We start from the raw sequence: 15,312 nt of genomic DNA on the forward strand, positions 1-15,312 counted from the left end.
TGGATCAGCAAACATGTCTGCTGTATCTAAGATGGCGGACAGTAGTCAAGATGGCGTCCAAAACCAGTGTGATCTCCTTAACACCTCTCTCTCCTCTACACTGCCCCTCTCTCTTATACTCAGCCTGCTTTCATGTACACTGCCCTCTCTCCTATACACTGCCCTATCTCTTATACTCAGCCTGCTTTCCTGTACACTGCCCTCTCTCTTGTAGACTGCCCTCTTTCCTATACACTGCCCTCCCTCTCGTATACTCAGCCTGCTTTCCTGTACACTGCCCTCTCTCTTGTATACTGCCCTCTCTCCTATACACTGCCCTCCCTCTCTTATACTCAGCCTGCTTTCATGTACACTGCCCTCTCTCTCCTGTACACTGCCCTCTCTCTTATACTCAGCCTGCTTTCCTGTACACTGCCCTCTCTCTCCTGTACACTGCCCTCTCTCTTATACTCAGCCTGCTTTCCTGTACACTGCCCTCTCTCCTATACACTGCCCTCTCTCTTATACTCAGCCTGCTTTCCTGTACACTGCCCTCTCTCCTGTTCACTGCCCTCTCTCTTATACTCAGCCTGCTTTCCTGTACACGGCCCTCTCTCTCCTATACACTGCCCTCTCTCTTATACTCAGCCTGCTTTCCTGTACACTGCCCTCCCTCCTGTACACTGCCCTCTCTCTTCTGTACACTGCCCTCTCTCTTATACTCGGCCTGCTTTCCTGTACACTGCCCTCTCTCTCCTATACACTGCCCTCTCTCTTATACTCGGCCTGCTTTCCTGTACACTGCCCTCTCTCTCCTATACACTGCCCTCTCTCTTATACTCGGCCTGCTTTCCTGTATACTGCCCTCTCTCTCCTGTACACTGCCTCTCTCTCTCCTGTACACTGCCCTCTCTCTCCTGTACACTGCCCTCTCTCTTCTGTACACAGCCCCTCTCTCTCCTGTACACTGCCCCTCTCTCTCCTGTACACTGCCCCTCTCTCTCCTATACACTGCCCTCTCTCTCCTGTACACTGCCCTCTCTCTTCTGTACACTTCCTCTCTCTCTCCTGTACACTTCCTCTCTCTCTCTCCTGTACACTTCCTCTCTCTCTCCTGTACACTGCCCCTCTCTCTCCTGTACACTGCCCTCTCTCTCCTCCTGCTTTCATGAATCCTCCCCCCTCCAGCACTGGCCCCTCCAGCACAGTAGCCTCTTCCTCACATGCAGTCACATGACAGTCCCCAAGCAATAGAGTTTGACCACATGTTCCTGCTCTTTTACCCTCATGTCCTTCCACTCTGAAGATTAGACAGGACAGGTAAGAGCAGTCGCGTAATATGCACACCACTCCCTGTGCTGCTAACACCGAGCTTCTCTCATAGTCAGCAGTAACACCGGCAGCCAGCAGAGCGATAGGTGCAGACACAGGGACATTAGAAACCTTTATGTATGCAAGTCACACAGTGAGCATTCATGTAATACTGAAGAAATAGCCTCCCAATATGAGAGGGATCTATAGAAAGAGAGTACAAGTTGTAGAGAATGAATACAGATACAGTGTATCTGTACTACAGTAGTGAGACACCATTCCATATACAGATATAATCACAATTATCTGCTGCATTTGCTAAAGTGCTGAATGTTTGCAGGTTTTTACACAAAACTACGTCATGTCGGGACTGGCGTAGTTTTGGCGAATGGTCCAGCCGCCCGATGGATCTAAGCCTCTTTATGCATCCAGTGGCAGGACTAAGCCATTAACATACGCTTTGCACACAGGGCGCCCGCTACGATAAATGTCCCCCATAATGTAAAGGTATTTTTCGAAAAACAAAACAAACTGCATACAGTGCATTTTGCCTTATGAATATGCAGGATACACCAGATTATTGAATACTGGCGCACGGTCTTCAATTTTCTAGTGCACCCTGTACTGTTCGTGAAGTGTGCACCATTTTTTTTTTTTTGGTGCACCTTTAATAAACAGCGTGTGACACAATTCTGACGAGTTGCTGTATTAAAGGCGTTCTTCCACAAAACAAGTTAGGCCCTATCCACAGGGCAATTTCCGTCAGCTCTATAGAGATGAATGGAAAAGAACGGACGGCTGTATGTTCCACTTACATCGGGGAGCGACAAGGGGTCCGACAGACATTAGACCCCCATTCTCGCGATCTCTGGGGGTTTCATCACTGAGACTCCCACCGATCAGCAAGTTCGGCCCTATCCTGTCATATTACAGTAGGATGCTGTGGGTGAAGATCCCCATGCTATGTATGCCTATACAATAGGTAACAATCTTTTAGTTGGAGCTTTATGTTTGGAGCTTTTACAAAACAAAACCTAAAAAAGAGGACCACAGCGAGATGTTCTGCACTAATAATAATAAACCTTTATTTATAAAGGGCCATCATTTATAAAGGGCCATATACAAACAAAATCAGACATTTCAAAAATAGGATAGTCATATGAAATGATAGAAATGAGGGCCCTGCTCACAAGAGCTAGCAGTCTAAGCTTAGACTTTAGACTAAGGCTATCTGGACACTGAGTAGGATGGCTGAGAAGTTTACTCAGGGGTCATTTACGCTGCCAAAGACTGAACTTTGTGGGGTACACACAGACAGTTTTGCCATTTGTGGGTCCTCCAGTATATACAATAGCCATGAGTGAAAAATAGAACCCGGTTATTGCCTTATGTTATGGAAGCAATTGCCAATCCCAATTTTTTTACCAATCATGTCCCCTATAAATGGGGGGAGTGGCAAATGGTTAATGGTGAGTGCTGCAAAGAATTAAATGGATCGTAAAAATCCTGACCCGGCCATAATTCTTTGTTAACAGCTAATTTGTTAGAGAAATCTCCCTTCCTTACTTATAAATATGAGTTAGTACCCAAGGCCCAGCCTGGGATTTCTGCTGTAGTTTCCTCAATGCACTACATGCTATATCTTTCCTACGTGTGGTTTACACCAGGTGAACTTTGCAGGATATTCATTTGTGAACACCATCATTCAAAAGAATAGTACAGGCTCAGAAATTTCTTGGCCACACGTGAACATAACCTATATTTTTCAGGACCTGTTCTAGCTCTCATTAACTCTTTTTATCTTAGTAGTTAGATGACGATGCTATTAAAATCTGCAGTTGGACTCTGGAGCCACACATCTCCTTGTATTCTGTCATTAGGAGCTGTGAGGTTGTCTTCCACAAAGTCACATCAGACAGGTGTGTTTCTTTTTCATATATCTTTCCACTGTGAAACATGAATTGTATTGGCTGCATTTCTTGTACTGTATGTTGTGTTTATTATTGATTTATTCTGATAACTTAATTTTATTTCTTGAGCCTGGGAGTCACAGGATTGAATCGCTGCCATTTCCAGTGGTTATAAAGGGCAGCGGAAAACTGATATGAGATTTAGATTCAATGTTGAGAGAAACCGGGGGGTGGGGGTGGGGCACAGCCCAGGTTAAGTTTCCCAGGACTTATAGCCAAAAACGGAGTAATGAAAAGCTGGGGCGAATGATCGTATAAATATGTAGTGGTGCTCTAGCTCTCATAGTCCAAAGCGAACAACAACATGCATAGTGTTAGGAAGAAAACGAGCTGGCACTCACCATATAAAAGTATTCAGAGAGGGATCACACAGGAGCCCACGAGAGGCGACGGTCCTTTTCATGCTAACTGAGCGCTTAGTCCTGCCTTGCGGGTCGGCGTTCTCAGCTGCTATTTAATTGAGAAAGCCGGCCCTAGTAACTGTGGCAACAGCAACAAACAAATTACATCATAGGCTTGGAGGTAGGAGGCGTAGCATGAACAAACAGCGGCAAGTGCCGCTCAGCGGCTATAATTCTAAAACAATACAATTAGTAACGTCACAATGAAATTTCTGAAAAAAAGCAATGACAACATATTACAGGCGCAACCCCAGCAAAAAAATTATAGTTCTTTTGGAGTGAAAAATTCGTCCCGACAGAGTAAGATAACAATAGGACCATATGTGTAATTCCACAACGTTAAGGTGCAGCGTTAGAACGCTCACAGGAAAATCCCCATGTCATTTTTGTCATTTAAGCCTAGCGGCCCCAGTGCATTCGTTTTAATGATCCAGGAGGCTTCTTTCCTCAAAAGGATTTTATGTCTGTCTCCCCCATTAGGGGGTATTGTGACAGATTCTATACATGCAAAGGTGATAGCATTGGGGTTACCTGCGTGCTCCTCCCTTATATGCTGAATAAGGCGGGCTTCTCCTTCTCCTGTCGTGATATCTCACAAAGTTTTCATTCCAAAAAAACTATAATTTGTTTCATAGCCTTTGCTGGGTTTGCGCCTGTAATAATGTTGTCATTGCTTTTTTTCAGAAATTTCATTGCCGCTGTTTGTTCATGCTGTGCCTCCTACCTCCAAGCCTATGATGTAATTTGTTTGTTGCTGTTGCCACAGTTACTAGGGCCGGCTTTCTCAATTAAATAGCAGCTGAGAACGCCGACCCACAAGGCAGGACTAAGCGCTCAGTTAGCGCGAAACGGACCGTCGCCTCTCGTGGGTATCCTGCGTGATCCCTCTCTCCTGCATCATGATTTTAACGTTGTTCTGGAATAAAGACTGAATAATTTTATATGGTGAGTGGGAGCTCGTTTTCTTCCTTACACTATGCATGATATGAGATTTAGGGTATCACACAGCCGTATGACCATCCTCCCCTCTCCATAGAGAACAGCGCCGCACGGCCGCACATACGGGGGATGGATAGAGGTTGCTCTATCTTTTTCCTGTTTATGGCGTGGAGCTGCCACACATGTTTGTTTTTAAGTTAACTCAGGCTTAATATCCAGTCAGAACAGCTGCTTATCTTTGAATGTCCATATCCACTGACAGGATTGTGCTGTGAGAATGAGAGTGAGTGAACTTTGCACACTAGGTCTCATACTGCTCAGTCATATTTACTGATACATGAATGAACTTTGCCCTTTGTAGAATTGACAATCTTTGAAGATTGATTTGTGAACAGATCTATGCAGTAAGGTTTGTTTAATTTTGTATTCTTTGTCTTTTTGCTGCAAAACTATTGTATAAATTAATCTGATTATCACTTGAATTTACTGGGTTGTTTGTTTGTCCTGGATGTTTGAAGTACCAGCCATTTGCAGGATAGCCTACAGAATTGTGACTCTGTAGGAGTAGAAACTGAGTTAGCATTTAGTACAAGGTAATAGGAAATAATTTTTTACATGTAATCTATTTGCTCTTCGCATGGTAATGTTTAAATCAAGAGAACTTTTAAATCTACAAATGTAAAGAAAAATCTCCAAACTGTCTTATGTTGTCTTGTCTTACTGTTATTTGTCTTACTCTTATGTAAAGGTTGTTTGAGTGTTTTTGACCATTTAATGGATGAGAAGCGCGTATGATCATTTTATTTTTAAAAAGTGTCTTTGATTCTAAAGGAGACCTTAAAATTTTATACCTTATGTAATGAATTTAGATATAAGGCCCTACCCTTTTGGACTATGTGTAGGTGCACACGAAAGTGAAGCTCGGCTGTGTGCAGTCCATTTATTTTCGTGTTATTTTAATGAACTGTGCGACTGATCCGTAAAGTAGAGCATGTCCTGCTAGCTTTTCAACGATAACTTGTAGTATATAGTTTAAAAAAATAACATTTTTTGGCAATTTTTGCGTGCAGGTAGCCTGACTAAGGTAGCCCAGAAAGCTACAAGTTTATATAATGATTTAATCTGCTCCAAATCAATAAATCTTTATTTAAAACCTAGATTTTAAGTTTCACTCCAAGTGAGAATACATATAATGTACCCTGTCATATGTGGAGGTCTAAATCAAATAAAGTAAAATGAATCCATTGTATCAGATCTGGAAAAGATCCAGATGTTTAGAATTAACGCTAAAATTGAAAAAAAGGGAGGAACCACATAGCTAAGATATTACATGACTTTCATGAGTTGCTTTCAAATATTGGATATCTTCAGTGTACTAAAGCACATAACTTTACACCCTGAGTGAGAAGTACAGATCACACATGGATGTGTTTTCCCTTTGTCTCACTAAGGCAGGTGTTTGATTTGCGTCATTGATCCCTGTGATGTACTCATTTGGGATTGGTAATCTTCAACTTGGCTTCCAATTTGCTCATTATTTAGAAAACATAGAATTTAGCTATTTCACATTGCATGGTCTATTAATTCAACAGCAGCTGCTCCAAATAATGTGAACTTCTTTATTAAACCGCCCCATTTGCCTTTCAGACGTATTAGCATCATTTTAAAAGTTGATTTTAGAAGGAAGGTGTCAGAACTCGCTAATTGCTCTGAATAGGATCAAAATTCAGGCTTCTGTCTGTAGGCAGGGCCTTAGCTTGCTGGGACGTTGGAGGGTTAGTTCGCCACCACTTACCCAGTCTAGCAGATTGCTCCAAGTTTGGTTGTGGTTGCTCTGTTTGTTGGATAGGTTCCTGACAGAAAGAGGCAATGGGTAACAAATATCAGAAGATTCAGAAGATTAGCACAGTAACAGTGCCTGGATCTATTAGTAAGTGCCCCTGTTATATTAGTGCTTGATTTTGATGGTAAATTTTCAACTAAACAAATGCAGATGTGGTTAGACCTTCCAGGCAATAAATAACCAATGAGCGCTTCCATTATTGAAAGAAACTTTCATTGATTGGGAACCACAGATAGAAGTTAGTACATCTGACATGTACTTTCCCAGGTCTTCTTGTGGTCCTTGCACCACCTCTATCCTGGGTCCTGATTTTGGTTGTATGCGCCGGCATCAGGACCTATGGCATTGTGGGGCATTAGAAGAATATTGAGTGTTGTTCATGCAGCAGAAGTGGGGCGATGGTGAGTATTTTATTTTTGTATGTATTTATTTTTTATGTGATCTGGGGTCTTCATTAATAGTTTTTTGTCCGTTCGAGGGTGGGGTTCTCTATTATTTTTATTTACTTGGGATCTATATTTATTTTTTTATGTGATATGGGGTTCTCCGTAGCATTATTCTTACATGTCACTGACTGATTTTTGGTTTCAGATAATCTTGCTCATATTTATACTTTATGCATCCTGGTCACCTTAACAAATTAGTATTTTTTTTTTTAGTTATGAGGAGGACTGGATGCGATATAAAACACTATTTATTTCCTCTTGACATTTTGTTTTTTAAGACACATATGGTGTAAAGACGAACTTTTTATAGTAAAGGTAAAATTAACATTAGTAATCAGGATCTTCCCTGCAAAAGTGAGTATTATAAGATGTGATACAAAAATGGGAGAGTTTTCTTTACGTAAATACACTTGTTGATTTCAGAGCACTGTGGTTTATCTACGTAGACACCCACGTTATTCTATTTATGTATAGATGGTTGCCAAGGATTTGGCCAAAATAAACTGTTTTATATCCCTGGTATTTAGCAGCCCAGTGAAACATTTCTCTATTAATACAAGTAGATGGGATACAATGAAGACATGCAGACCTCTTTGTTGGCAACGCTAAAGGAACAACAATAACTGCAAAAGTTTATTGTATTTCTTTCATTATTGACCGTAACACCATCCTGAAGCTTTTCTTAACTGGTCAAAGTGAAGCTATGTCATTGAGCATGCAGTCCCTTCTGTTGGCAAAATGGTACTCAGTAGTAGAACCAATGAAGTTGAGTTGGGTTTTGCAAGAAAAGATTTCATCGGTCACAATAATTTTTAACAAAGAAAATGGCTGCATTGAGACAGCTGAAACGTTGCATCTGCCCACTGGCGAAATAAAACACAGATTTTTTTCACGGAGTGCTGCTTCCTTGTTTTGGCTTTTTTAAAGCTCTATGTACAGATGGGAAAAAATTTTTTACACGGTACCTTGTGTTACATTTATGACATGTAAACAGTGACATCATCGCAGATCTCTCAGCTTCTAAGAATAGCAAACTGTACACCATGCGATTACATGAAATCACAGCAGCCTCCATAGAGGATGGAAAGGAGTAGAAGTGCATGGAGGCTTCTGTGACTTCATGTGGTAAGATACATGCACGGGGTACAGTTTGCTTTTATTAAGAAGCTAAAATACCTGAGATGATGTCACTCTGGTCACATGGCATGAACTGTGACCAGTAAGGAGGCATAAGACATGTCGAGGAGTAGATGGGAGGGGCCTGTCATGCAGGACATGTCCCCCTGTGATGCCAGGTAATATAAGATAAAAGGTGATTTATGTGGATGTAAGTGAATAGGCTAAAAGAAGGGTGTCAGTAAGTGAATCGGGCTCTATAGGAACATGTCACTAACTGGATGCGTGCAAATGTGGTGCAAATTTGTATGTAAGTCAGATCTGGTATATTCTGTAAATGTACAGTAACTCCAGACACTTTTTCGTATGACATAGTCTACTGTGGACAACGTATAGATTGAGCGTAACCAAGGATGCATGCGTGATCTAACTGGCATAAACATCGTTGGATCTCACATGTCAGCCGCTTTCAGGAGCATAATGAAGATGCTGTACATGATTAACAGAGACAGCGGCTTGCAGAAGAATACTGACGCAGCTGCACTTTAACAAAGAAGTGACAGTACTGTATTGGTCACTCCGTCTTGTTTCTCAGAATTTTCTCCTGAATTTTAGTCTTGCTAGCGTGACAGACAGAAGCTCACTGGGTTGTCATATTATATAGAAGTCTGTGGAGCGGGATGGAGAATTATCAATTTTTAGAACTTCAGTGCAGAATACAGTATGAACCTAATGATCAGATATTGTGTTATAATTCATATTCACATTATACTATTTTGCAGTCTATTGAAAATATAGGTGTATTTTCAGTATGTCTAGGATTTTATTTTCCAATTGTTGAAATCTTTTTCTTACACACTACAAAGAAGTATGGGTTTAAAGAAGACCTGTCAGGACGATTAGGAACTGTAAACCCGCTACCAACCGTAAACCAACTGCTACTGTAAACCAACTGCTGCTACTACTGTAAACCAACTGCTACTCTTTGTCTATTGATTATTTTGCTATTGCTTTGCTTTTCTGCATAACCTCAGCTAGGTTTAGATGACCATTCCCTCGCTATGCGATTCTATGCCTTGACGCCAACTTGGATTTGACCCGTCTCTGTCTGACTTTGCCTGTTCATCTATTATTTTTACTTGTTCTTCTGTGTCTTGTCTCTCCTGGAGTGACCCAACGCTCCCTGATTCAGAAATGTGTTTGGTTATTGGATTGACATTTTTTGTGTCCGTCTATGGACACTAGTCTTTCTCTGACATCCTATTACCTGTCCTCTCCACCATCCAGCAGCTGCTACAGAAAGTGAGTTCCCTCTCTCACCTTGCAAGGTATATCATGGTCTGTTATCTGCTGTAGGCAGAGCAATAGCATGCAGGGATGTTGCAGGGTTAATTCACCACCACTTACCCAGTCTGACAGCTCCAACCCAGTCTGGCTGTGGTTGCGCTGTTTGCTGGACAGTATCGTGACAGACAGTTTAAAGGAGAAGTTAACAGGATCTCCCTTTATAAACAACGATCATAAAATCTGTTCCAAAAAGTTTGAGCTTTGTTTTTTTTACAAACACACTTGTTGATTTCCGAGCACTGTGGTTCATAGACACCCACATTATTCTATTTGTGCACATTTGGTTAGCAAGTGCTTAGCCAAAATAAACAGTTTTGTATCCCTGGAGTTTTGCGGCCCAATAAAAAACAGGACTATTCTGCTAATGTACGTAAATGTAATAAAGACTTGTAGCTCTACATGTTTAGGAGCCAACTATACATGCAATAGTTTATTGTATTTCTTTAGTTATTGATATAAAATCAATATAAAATAATAAAAAGTATAATAAAAGTCATCACTGTTAGAGTCTTAATCAAATTTTATTGAACAAATCTCCCAATGATAACAGTATATTCCTCAAAATTATACAAAAAAATCTAAATGCACAGCAGAGTTTCAAAACATTTTATACGTTGTGAAGAACTGAAAATGGTCATTTGTTGAATTGGTTTGCTTGAGATCAGAATAGACTCCCAGAGCTGCAGTTTTGAGGTGAACTGCCTCCCACCCTCATTGATCTTTTTTTGATACTCCAAAGGTTCTCTATAGGATTGAGGTCCGGGGAACATGGTGGCCACACCATGAGATTCTCTCCTTTTATGCCTATAGCAGCTAATGCCCCAGGTATCTTTACAACGTGAGATGGTGCATTGTCATGCACGAAGATGATTTTGCTCCAGGAAGAACAGTTCTTCTTTTTGTACCATTAAAGAAAGTGGTCAGTCAGAAACTCTATATACTTTGCCAAGGTTATTTTTAAATCTTCAGGAACCCTACAAGGGCCCACCAGCTCTTGCCTCATAGTTCTGGTCCAAAACCTCCTTGCTGACGTTGCAGCCTTGTTGGGACATTGTGGCCCTCCACCAACCAACTACTTCTCCATCAATGTGGACCATCCATGGTTGCACAGCACACGTCCGTAAACGAGACTGTTGGGAAAATTAGTCTTCAGGTATGCCTGGGCCCACTAACCCTAACCCTATCATCAAGCAAAAGATCGATGAGGGTGGGTGGCAATTACTGCTGCTTTTGATAGGTCAAATAAAGTAAACTTCTTGAGATTGTGATACCTTTTAATGGCTAACTGAAATAAAAGATGTTACAAGCAAGCTTTTGGGACATCTTAGGTCCCTTCATCAGGAAGGTGTAAATTTTCTCAAACGGCATGGAGCGTGGAGTAGCTGGACGTGGGGCTACACGTCGCGGATACTCCACGCCCCAGTTGCTTCTTTTCTCCTCCTACCCTGACATCTTCGGCATGCAGCTCCTCGTAGCTGTTCTGTGCGCAGAACTCTGGCTTCTCGGAGCTTAGGGGGGGCTGCACTCCGAAGATGTGAGGGTAGGAGGAGAAAAAAGGCTACTGGAACGTCAAGTAGCCACAACGTGTAGCCTCATGTCTGGCTACTCCACGCCCCAGTAGCCACTTGAGAAAATTTACATATTAGGGTATTAAAGATTTTAAAAAGATAGCGGGGACATGGGGATTAGCTCTAAAAAGGGCTATCCTCACATCCCATACATCCACCTACCACCCGTTCTACCTTTATAGGTAGAATCGTGGTGTTAGGTTCACCTTAATGACTCATGAACAGACCAATTATCTCAGGATAACATTTGTTAGATGTTGTAGTGGGTCATGAATCCCCTTGATAAGTCCTGTGTGGGGGGTGTCAAAGTGGGTAATAAACTTGTATTCCCAATTTTGTCTCTCATTTTGTGGATGGAAATTGCCCTAGAACCTTCATATTCATGGTATTATGGCCAGGACTGCAGAAGTGTTTGACCACAGGTAGATGTTTCTGCTCCTTTTTTATTGTGTGGTGGTGAGACCTGATCTGGGTTCTAAGTTTTTGTCCCGTCTCTCCAACATAAAGGCTTTTTCACACAGTGAAATAAACTTCTTGGACACAACAATATGTGCACCAAAGGTTCTCCAGCTTCTATGGAGAACTACATAGACACTGTAGTTTTTATTTTATTTTAAGCCACTGACTGTTGGCACTGTTGGGAACTTATTTTTAGTCAAGTTATCGATAAAAAATGTTCTTCTTTTGCAGGAACTATGAATGTAATCACAGAAAAGCATGGAGCGATTATAACAATTGGCATTAACAGACCTGATGCCAGAAATGCTGTAAATCCTGATACTGCATGCCAGCTTGTAAAGGCATTTGATCAATTTGAGAAGGACCCATCCCTAACAGCGGCTGTTCTCCATGGATTGGGTGAATATATTTCATTTTTACTCTTCAGTGGGGTATATAGCATTTGAAAATATTGTAAACTACAATTCCCTAGTCCTCCCTAACTATTTGTGTAGAATAGTGTAGATTTATAAAAGGATCATCTCTTTTAGACCTGGTTGTAGAAAAGCAAGTTTGCTCGGATAAATTCACCTCCTGTTTGTTTTGCCTGCCTGAACATAGAACATGATGAGGTTGAGGAAAGTGATAACTGCATGTAATTAACACATTGATTGGATTTAAGCACTTGGACTTGTGGTAAAAGATCTCATCTTGGTGATCTTTAGCTGCTTTTGGCTTCATAAAGCTACATAGAAGAAATGCCTGATCAAAACTAGGCAACCTTAGGCGATGTCCAGAAGAGAAAATATTAATTGGAAAAATTAAATTGCTGGGACCCCCATCAATCACGAGAACGGACTATCTCCGGCACTCCCATGGATACTGAATGGAGCAGTTAGATGCATTCTCAACATGCCACTCCACCAATCAGTGAGAATGTGATCATGGTGGTTCCATCAGATGAATCCTTGTTGATCAGATTCCCCTATTCTTTGAAAACTTTGATGAACTTCCTACCATAACCTGTTGTGATAACATGAGGGCATGCAGTGTAGAGGATGGTTTGATCCACCAAAAAGTAAGCTCAGTTCCTTGACTTGGCACAGTTGGTAACTTTATTACACATCCTTATCTCTTACTGGAAAATTTCACTGCAATCAGCAGAAGGAAACTCAGATCCCACCACAAAGTGTCAGGTATCCATCAGCCGTACATAGGCGCATGCATGAGTGTCCTCATTGAGAGGCCGCACGTGTTGGTGCACTTGATTTTGGATTACCAGTCTTATCTAAGTTATGTGAGTACTCCATGAATGTATATGTTAATGAGTCTCTGCCCACCTGTTCATATGTATCTATGTACCATCCATCCACCTATAAGGTTAATCTGCACAATGTTCCATTTGATTAAAATGTTTTAGTGGGTCAGTATTTGCCCCTGTATATGTTCATTCCTCTTATTAAAGGGGTTTTCCCACGACGGATAGGGCCTAACTTGCCAATCGGTGTGGGTTTCAGTGCTGAGACCTCCACAGATTACGAAAACGAGGGGTCAGATCTCCGTCAGATCCATAGAGATTTATGGAGCAGAGCGGTCATGAACGTCCATCTGCTCCAATAATCTGACGGAGCGATGAGGGGACCAATGGAGAACCCCACTGATCAGCAAGTTACTCATACTTATACTCAAGTATAAGCTGACCCGAGTATAAGCCGAGGTATCTAATTTTAACATAAAAACTTGGTAAACCTATTGACTAGAGTGTAAGCCCAGGTTGGGAAATGCATTGGTCAGAGCTCCCCCCAGTATATAGCCTGCCAGCCCCTGTAGTATATAGCCTGCCAGCCGTTGTAGTATATAACCTGCCAGCCGTTGTAGTATATGGCTTGCGAGCCCCTCTAGTATATGGCTTGCGAGCCCCTCTAGTATATAGCCTGGCAGCCCCTCTAGTATACAGCCAGCCAACCCCCATGAGGTATATAGCCTGTCAACCCCTGTAGTGTATAGCCTGCAAGCACCCTAGTATATAGCCTGCCAGCCCCCTAATATATAGACAGCCAGCCCCCCTATAGTATATAGCCAGCCTGCCCCCTGTAGTAAAGAAAACAATTTACGCTGTACTCACCTTTCCGACACCCCCGTAGGTCATTTTCTTGCTTTGGGTCCTTCAGTCTTCTTCGGCTCCTTTTCGGGTCGTTCTGATCCTCTTCGTGTCTTTGCGCTTCGAGTTGAGGAGTGGAAGGACCCGGAGATGCACCGGAAAATTGGAAGCAAGAAGTTGACCTACATGAGGCATCAGAAAGGCGAATACAATTATGCTATTTTTATATAGTCCAGTATAAGCTAAGTTAGGGTTTTTCAGCACATTTTGTGCTGAAAAACTCGGCTTATACTCGAGTATATCTACAGGATAGGGACTAAATTTTCTTAATGGGAAAACCCCTTTAAACTTTATCCCTATGTTTGAGAAAGGGGTTGACATTAATTGACATTCTGTACACTTTAATAGATAGCACCACCATTTTGCCATACAATTTTTTATATTCAGATTGTACTTGGACTGGGCCCTTCCCTGGATCTCTATTTTTATGTCTAAGAGGCTGTTTTCTGTTTATCGAAGACTACCAGCAGTTATAAATTAGCTTCTGGATTCTACTATTACCCCATAAGGGGCATTTTGCCAGAATTACAAGTGGAGACCAGCTGAGCACCACCGAATAGGGGACTGGTTAAATTATTCCTCATTGTTGGAAGTTATTACTCAAGGCGCCATACTCATTTTTGTTGTCCCGCCCATTAAAGAGTGTCATCCAGCTGTAAAAGTGTTTTTTCCTGTTTTAACAGAGATGCGTTTTGCTTTTTTTTATATGATATATATGAATAACTTCATAAATACCAGGAAATACTGCAACCAACAAAAGTGTATGCACAGGGGCATCTTCTGTTGCTATATTACCATCCTAACAGCTAGAAGTTTGTGTGTGCTGGCTAATTTACAGATTCCAAACTGCCCTAAGATCTATCACATTTGGCCAGAATTGGTTGACTCCTATATGGTTGACTATAAGACACAGATTAGAAAAAGGCATTTTCTCATTTATTGTATGGGTATATTTATATAAACAGACTTTTACAATTAGTGAAGTTACAGAAAAATTATTTTCTATTAAAAGAGACATGCAGTATATTGTTCTGTTTAGTCACCTGTTGTATCCAGTGACATTAAATTGGTAAATGAAAATCCATTTTTCACTGCTCCAAAGAATTAAAATCTATTGAAATTTATTACAAAAAATATGAATGATTCTTCTTTCAAAAAATTTGGATAAACCGTAGACAAACACATCCATAATATTATAGGGATTGTCATAAACTGTACAACATAGGGGCTTATGTACTAAGGGTCCCAGGGACGCATTTCCATCGGGTTTTCCAACTTTTCGGGGATCGCGCCGCCGGGGCAGGCATTTAGAAGGGGATTGTGTCGCACGCAATTGCATTTCGGCGCCAGCTTTCATGCGACAGAAATAGGGATTCGGACTGAACGCGGGATTTAACATTTAAATTGAGTCGCAAGTCATGCATTTACATGCACCAGGAAGAAGAAGGTGAACTCCGGCGGAACTGAGTGGGGAAGCGACACATGCAGGATATCAGCCACACGATCTTAGTGAATCGCGCCGGAGTCCATGATCGTCGGACAAAACACAGCGGGGATCGCTTCAGGATCGGGTAAGTAAATGTGCCCCAAAGTGTTTAATTCTAATAAGTTTCCATTTTATTTCAAGTCTTGCATTATGTACTGCTTGTGGATTGTTTATGAAATCAGCAGTGTTATAAAAATAATCTAAGTGGAAAACCCTCAAAAGTGTACAGGCAGTTGACTAACAGACACGACTTACTCAACTCACTCAACTTACAGATGACTCCTACTTACAGACGGACCTCTCTGTT

At 41.5% G+C, this 15,312-nt stretch overlaps 1 protein-coding gene across 5 annotated transcripts in view; it reads left to right on the forward strand.

The window, feature by feature from the left end:
• The first annotated feature begins 1,144 nt into the window (after positions 1-1,144).
• LOC140133017 (enoyl-CoA hydratase EchA19-like) overlaps positions 1,145-15,312 on the forward strand; it is a 58,236-nt gene continuing 44,068 nt past the window's right edge. Inside the window, exons 1-3 of one of the 5 annotated variants that reach the window (XM_072152552.1) lie at positions 1,145-1,299; positions 3,097-3,209; positions 11,611-11,778. In XM_072152552.1, the coding sequence (XP_072008653.1) occupies positions 3,104-3,209; positions 11,611-11,778 (274 nt within the window). In that variant the 5' untranslated portion in view covers positions 1,145-1,299; positions 3,097-3,103. Of the gene's footprint in view, positions 1,300-3,096; positions 3,210-4,453; positions 4,607-4,904; positions 5,010-11,610; positions 11,779-15,312 lie in introns of those variants that run through there. The other 4 variants (XM_072152556.1, XM_072152554.1, XM_072152553.1 and 1 more) reach the window with 4 other exon arrangements.

Source organism: Engystomops pustulosus, chromosome 5 (assembly GCF_040894005.1).
Source record: "Engystomops pustulosus chromosome 5, aEngPut4.maternal, whole genome shotgun sequence".
Classification (NCBI taxonomy): domain Eukaryota; kingdom Metazoa; phylum Chordata; class Amphibia; order Anura; family Leptodactylidae; genus Engystomops; species Engystomops pustulosus.